We start from the raw sequence: 7,292 nt of genomic DNA on the forward strand, positions 1-7,292 counted from the left end.
ACTTACGTTACTAATAGTATAGTGTACTACAAAGTATACGTACACACACACACACACACACACACACACACACACACACACACACACACACACACACACACACACACACACACACACACACACACACACACACAAATAACCACAGAGACAGAGTTCCGATTTCTTAATAAAAATAATTCATTTCAGGACGACATATAAATAATTATTGAATCACACAATACAGATATCTTGATATGAATAAATACTTAACAAATAAAACCAGGCTTTTTTTTCATACAATACCCTATTGTCGAAAGGTCACACAAAGAAACTTCCACACAGTTTGCATGTTTTGTTACACCTTCTGCTTTCAGGCTGATCGGGCTCATCCCACTGTTGGAATGTCCCTCAGCGAGTCGGAGTACCATTCCTAAATGCCTCAGACAAGTCATGTGCAACTTATATGATCTTCTCCCAGTCGAACTCAGCCAGAGCCCCAAACCTTGGTAGGGGTCCTGATGAGCCGACCACCAATTGGCCTTTCATTGATTAAGGTTTGTCTAGAGGTGATTAAAGCACACAGAGATCTACGTGCAGGCCGTCAACAGGTGGGCTGGCCCGACAGCTTTAGATACAGTTGAATGAAAAGGCAGACCGAGAGCCTGTTTGTCTAAGCTTTCTAACTACAGCCACAGATGGACATCTTCCTACAGCAGTGGACTTTCAGCAGAAGTACAAGGGGAATAACTGTTCAAGTTAAAATCATGTTCGAGTTTGGTTGATACATTTTTATACGCTTGAGGTTATCTCTGTAGATAAACAGTTCTTGGTATTCTGATAAAAATAGATATTCATGAGAGTTTGGGGATTTTCAACATGAGATAGCTCGATCTAGTGTGGTCACATGAAGTTAAAGATGTCTATCTGCGGCACTAGTTAGTTTCGAATGGTACAGGCTGGCCGTTTTTAAGGAGGTAACAACAACTGTTTGGCGATTGATGGCACATGTAAAAAAAACAAAACAGGAATGTCAGTTTTGCGTATTCCAGACGCACACATTTGTGCGTTGAGTGCGTGTGTATGAGATGAGGCATCGGGTTGGAAGGTCCTACAATACGGACCAAGATACATATTCACAAAAGCATTTTATAGGTGGGAGCACTGATGCAGCCTCGCCGATCAGGCTCCTCTGGTCCATAACATTTTTAATCACTACTTAAAGGCAAAACTTATTGAGGATCAGCCCCAATACTGTGCTGTTGTAGCAGCAGAACAAAAACACATTCAGATAAAGATTAGCCGAAGCAGGCGATGGGATTGCTCTCTGAAGTTATGAAATTGTCACCTTGGCACATCCAGTGAGGGTGGAGCAGAGGAATGCATTTCTTTATGGGTTTGTTTACCTACACACCACCTCAGGCTGGGGTGGAGTGCATACAATCTCACAGAGCTGTGTTTGCATGTATGTGATGGAAAGGTGGATAATCATCCTAACTTCGCCCTTCATTGTCTTCTCAGTTAAACTCGGCAATCCCCTTGTGACAGGACTGCTACTACATTGGTGTGCGCATGTGTAGGTGTGTGTGTCTATGCATTTCTAGGTGCTTCAGTGGTTAGTAAACAAGAAAACAACGTCCAAGGCAACAGATCTGTTTTGGAGGATAAGAGAGGAAATAAGAGGAAGGAGTAGAAAAAGAATGAGTCCTGTCTCTGCTGTGTTTCTCTGCCATCTGTCCGCTGACACCGCCAGCATGTTGGCTGCAATGGAGAGGCTTGTATTTCTGTACATGTAGCACCAAAACTAGCAGGGGCCTGCCCTGTCTGTCTCGCACTGTTTAGACACATGGTCTGTTCTCACTTTCCATACCAGGCAAGTCAAAACTTTACAATGCTAAGGTTAATTTGCCTTCAAATACACTGACGAATGGAAGAAAATTAATCATCGATAACTGTTTGATTGATTGCAGGAGCCTTGCTTGGCAAATCTTTGTCTTTTTTGGGAGGACATTCATGTTTTTTTGGAAAACTAAGCTAAAAAAATGGTGCATTTAGTTTTAAGCGCTTTAATTGCGTTGGTTTGACCCACTTTGCATCAATTCTGCTTACTACAGATTTGTTGCTTTGATCCCAAACTAATTGCATCCCTCTTTCTACAGATCAAATGCTAGACAGACAGGCAGATACACAGATGGGTGAAGACAGACAAACAGACGGGGGGTATAAATCCTTGGCTGTGGTCTAGAAAGCAATGTCAGATGCTTCTCGTTATGTCAACATACAATCATTTTGTCCGGCACGCTTCACCACGTACCTCTAAATACATATTGTACACAAGAGTTAAGTCAGTTGCTCTGACATGTAGTCAAACCTCTCACCGTGTAAGTGCACAGCGCACGTTAGATGATAATAATTGCACAAAGAGGTATTCTGGAGGCCATGTCTACTGCGAACACACACACACACTCAACCCCCCCCCACGTACACACACTCTTTCTTCACATTCTACATGGGGGGTTTGATTTTCAGGCCATAAGGTTACTAGTAGGTCACTAGCTAGTTAGTTAGTTGGTTAGTTAGTATCAGAGGTGCATTGACTGGCATGGGGCAGCGGCTCTAGCGATGTGTCACCATCGTTGTGGGTGTGAACGTGTTCAGTCCGGGTAAATCTCTTTGAAGTGGTAACACTCGTTGCAGTAGCCCTGTTTCTCTTGGTTGGCGTAGTGGTTGCAGCCCTGCGTCCGGCACCGCTGCTTGGACTTTTCTTTAGGCGCCTGCGCCCTCCTGCCCTGACCTCGGGTGTGGCACTCCGGGCAGAGGTCTGTGCAACCCGGGGACACATTACTGCAGCCACTGCGCCGGCACTGAGTCTGAGTCTGAGTCTGGGTTTGGGTTTGGGTTTGAGTCGGGTTCTGGGTCTGAGATTGCTGCGAACATCTGGGTTTGACGGCTTGGTTGCGCTGGAGAATGAGAAGGTGAACAAAGAGAAAGAGGAGAAAGGTTCAATTAGCAACTGTGGACCAGCAAGATATTACAAGAGTTGGACCCATCTTTATCTTCTTCGTTTATATAGACACATGTTTTTTTCTAGCAGTTTGATATGTTGTAAATGTATAATTTTTTTTAATTTACACACAACATCTATCGCACATCTGTCCGTCCTTCCTGGGAGAGGGATTTTTTCTCCATCTACCGTGGGATTTATTTGGGAGTTTTAACTTGTCCGATGTGAGGGTCTAAGGATAGGGGGTTTCGTATTTGTATTTCATGTTCTGCATAAACAGTAAAGCCCTGTGACACAATTGTAAAATGTGCGATATTGGGCTATATAAATAAACTTTGACTGATTGATTTAAAATTTACAAAATAAAAAAGATAAGACATATTAGACAAACATCAAATGGACAAAATTAAGAAGAGGAGAAGGAGAGAGAAAGGTTTGGCAGACACCCACCAGCACCAGAGGAGGGGAGTGTGGTGTGCGATGTGCAACTTGGTTGAGCCGTGTGCTTTGCTCTTTGACGTAGCACTTGTCACAGTAGCCCTCCAGCATCGCTTTGCCCACTGCCCCACAGCTGGGCCCGCGGCACCGTGACGCGTTCTGGAAGCCCGCCTCCACACCGTGGCGGTTCTGCACCGGGGCGGGGGGAGGGGTCAGGTCTGGAACAGATAGTGGCCAACATAAGCAATGTCCCAAAGGATTTGTACAGATAATTCCTACAATGTAGTAATGGTTTAACATTAAGGCCTTGATACGAATAGTTTTTTGTCTGAAACTCTGTAACATGATACGTTTTCCAGGTTAGTTTTAAGGACTTACGGTGGTTGGTCTGATAGTCTACGTAGCAGATAGTGCAGAAGCCCAGCTTCTCTTGAGTCCCAAAGAACTGGCATCCAGATCTTTTACAAGGCCTGGCCAGGGGGGCTTGCCAGGCTGAGGCGTGCCCCCCTGGGGCGAGGGTGGGTCCCGGCCGCTCAGTGTCCCTGGCCTGGATCCAAGCTGAAGACGAGGCCTCAGTCCTGGGGTTGTTCTGCTGTGGCTCCCCCATCTCTGGAGGTTGCTGTCTCTGCATGCAGGGTGGACACAGGCCATTGAATATCCTGAACGCCTCCTGTCTGCACATGCTGCAGCGCTCTGTCTCTGTCTCTCGGCCCCCCCACTGGCTCCAGCCGGAGCTCGGGGTCGGGTGGGGGACTGTGGGCCCCCCGTTGGTGCCTGGGAGAACTGGAGCAGCCGTTCCAGCTCCAGGGAGTCCGTGATTCTGCCTGGAGTTGAAGCAGCGCTCGCAGAGTCCATCATGCTCCACGCTGAGGGTGAAGAGGCAGCCGGGGGTCTTGCACTTCATGGCGTGAGTTTCGCTGTACAGGCTGAGGCTAGGGGCGGTGGGGGGGGCTGAGCGGGGGCTGGAAACCACTACCACCCCTCTCCCAGACGTGGAGGATAGGGGGCTGCTGCCTCGGGCTCCTCTCGAGCTCACCTCGGCCTCTGAACACCCGATCACCAACACCCCAGCTTGCCCCCCCCGTCCCTTGGACTGCACCACCCCTTCGATCCTCATGCCTCCGCCCGTTGTGGCCTGTCGCTTCTCAAAGCACTCGTGGCAGTGAGGTTGCGTGTCCACGGAGACGTAGAAGGTGCATCGTGGCGTGGCACATCGGATCTCGATGAGGGAGAGCTGGGAGACGGAGAAGGGTGGGGGGCGCTGAGGCTGGGCGGCCCACGCCTGCTCCTTGTCCTCCTGCCAGCGCTGGTACTCGTGGTTGACGAGCTGCAGGTAGTCCTCCATCAGGTTCATGTCCTCCGGGAGGTTTCCCTCATCCAGCCTTTCAACAGAAACATAAAGTGGGTTTTTAAATGCACTTTTGGGGATTTTGCTATATAGTTTTCTGATGCTGCTTTGATAACTGGACCATTTTACAATAAAAAATTAAAATTAAAAAAAATGTGTCCTAACCCTAACCTTTATTTAATATGCTATTTTTTGCACACTCCATGTTAATAATATCATACATCTATATGTTGCCCTTTATAGTGTATATTTCACAGACAGTTTACAGATATATATTTTCCACTTTCATTATGTATACGTTTGACTTTAAAGTTGTGTTTTTATTTTCTGTTTTGAGACTGCATTTAACCTTTGAGGCCCTAACTGGGTGTTAGCCATCTTTCACTCTCTTTCTCTTTCACTTTGAGTTAAAGAGCTGTAAGTACCGTGCAGCGTTGATGATCCGTGTAGCTTCGAGGCCTAAGCCGATGACGGGGATCTCTATCAGGTGCAGGTACTCTTTGAGGAGCCTCTCTTTCTGTTGCTGTTCTTTCTCCACCAGGAAGTGAACCGTCAGCTCCTCAAAGCCCCCTCGGCCCGGGTTGATTAGCGGTACCGCTCGGATTTCTGGGAAATTCACACCAGCACGTTATTCACATAGAAATAAAACATATCATGCCTCTTTCTCGTGTCAGCTCTTAACACCTAATACATGTTTAAAGTAGCCCTCCCAACCCAGGTAACGAATACAAGTAGCACACTTTGAGGTTCTTGTACTTAGTATAAAATATCTACTTGATGCTACTAAATACATCTCATCGGCTACAATTTGCGATCTAATTATATTTTGCAGTTTTAGTACAAAGTCTACAGAAGAATAGGTATGATATATTTTATAATATATTAAGGTCCTGGCAGAATATACATTCATTCAAAAATACCCTAACCTTTACCAGCTGCAACATTAAAGAAATGAACCCATTAATCACTAATTATGATCTATCCAGTTATAAGATTTAATTTTAAAATCGGACACCCTGCATCTTCATTACTTTTATTTAGTTATCTTTGTTTTGATGCAAATACTATTTAACTTGAGCTAACAGATGTTGGATATTAAAATTATATATATTTCCTTTCTTTGTATAATTTTATTTTTACTGAATGAATGGGGTTTAAATACTTTAAATGTGGGACTTTAACATGTTACAATGTCACATTTATTAAACAAAATTAAATTAATAAATACTTATTAAATATATTAAATATTATACTTACCTAGGCCTAAATATAAATAATAATATATACATATAATTAAAGAAAAAAAAGACATAGAATAACAAATGGGGAAAATCATTAGTCATCACACATATTTGCCATAAATTACCATTTATTTATTTCCCCACTTTCTCTCGCCATATCACCCAGCCTTTTTGTTTGTGCCTAGAGCTTTGCATATCATATCCATTGTTTGGCTGCTTGTAATATTAGAGGAAAAGGTGTTTTTTACATAGCCACCTAATTCTGTTGAATCACACATTTAAATCATTAAACCATTTAACCCTGTAATTCCAGAACATGCTCTCCTCTCACAGCTATCAAGCTGTGCTGCTCTGACTGAACAGAAGATGGCGCTGTGGAATCACATTTGACCTTCAAATCCACTGCAGTCAAAGGAGCTGCACTGAGCAACAATGCATGGTAGAAAACACATTTACCCACATGTTGATGCACCGAGGGAGCATGAGCTGTAATCAGAATTATTTATGCTTATTGTTTTTAAGAGGATTACATGTGTGCTTGTTTCTCGTTCAGCTGATGTTTAATGTTCTGTGTTATTCTCTCAAGGGAGCTGCAGTCTCAGGAAGCAAAATTAAGTTTATTAAAAAGAGGTTCAGCATGAGTGATGGGATTGTGAATCTGACAAGCAACATAATGATCTGATGAGCCTAAAAAATAGATCAACTTATTAACTGATGCTGCTGAAAAGTTTTACAGAAAATATACATTTCTAATGCAAAGGTATATATGCATACTGATCACATATATATGCATGTATAATTGGTCTGGTTCCTGTGTTTTTATTGCATACATTTGCATATTTAACAATATATTCTTCTACTACATCATCTATGAAATATCCTCTATTTTACATATGTTTCAAGGGTTTATTGCTGCCAATGAAAAAGTGACACAAGAAACTGTGGCTTTTGGCAGCATGCATAGGCCTACGAACAAACACTGAAAACAAAATAAAATAGGTTAATATGAGCTTGTGTGGTTAGTGCAGAAAAGTGGATTGATTAAAATAGACACATGAACGCTTCTGAAATGCAGTCTGTGGAGACACATTATAATTCAACCACTACATTACATTTAATGAATTATTAAGTGTCTTGAAAATCATTCCTATCAGCATCAATGCTTTACGAATCCCCACACATTTTCAATAGGAAATACTTCAACAAATATTTTTACAATTAGAATTTTGTGAATCATTTTTTCATTTTCTCCTCTCATATGCTTAACATCCCTTTTAACATTCAG

General features: G+C 43.2%; 2 protein-coding genes across 2 annotated transcripts in view; one reads left to right on the forward strand and one right to left on the reverse strand.

The window, feature by feature from the left end:
- matk (megakaryocyte-associated tyrosine kinase) overlaps positions 1-7,292 on the forward strand; it is a 634,871-nt gene that overhangs the window by 119,153 nt on the left and 508,426 nt on the right. The gene's annotated exons all lie outside the window — the stretch shown is intronic.
- Positions 160-7,292, reverse strand: part of tnfaip3 (tumor necrosis factor, alpha-induced protein 3) — a 50,442-nt gene continuing 43,309 nt past the window's right edge. The window contains exons 6-9 of the mRNA XM_010782945.1: positions 5,192-5,372; positions 3,797-4,800; positions 3,431-3,636; positions 160-2,936 (exon numbers count right to left, since the gene is read on the reverse strand). Coding sequence (XP_010781247.1) covers positions 2,631-2,936; positions 3,431-3,636; positions 3,797-4,800; positions 5,192-5,372 — 1,697 coding nt within the window. The 3' untranslated portion in view covers positions 160-2,630. The remainder of the gene's footprint in view (positions 2,937-3,430; positions 3,637-3,796; positions 4,801-5,191; positions 5,373-7,292) is intronic.

Source organism: Notothenia coriiceps, unplaced genomic scaffold (genome assembly GCF_000735185.1).
Source record: "Notothenia coriiceps isolate Sejong01 unplaced genomic scaffold, NC01 NC01_scaffold00024668, whole genome shotgun sequence".
Classification (NCBI taxonomy): domain Eukaryota; kingdom Metazoa; phylum Chordata; class Actinopteri; order Perciformes; family Nototheniidae; genus Notothenia; species Notothenia coriiceps.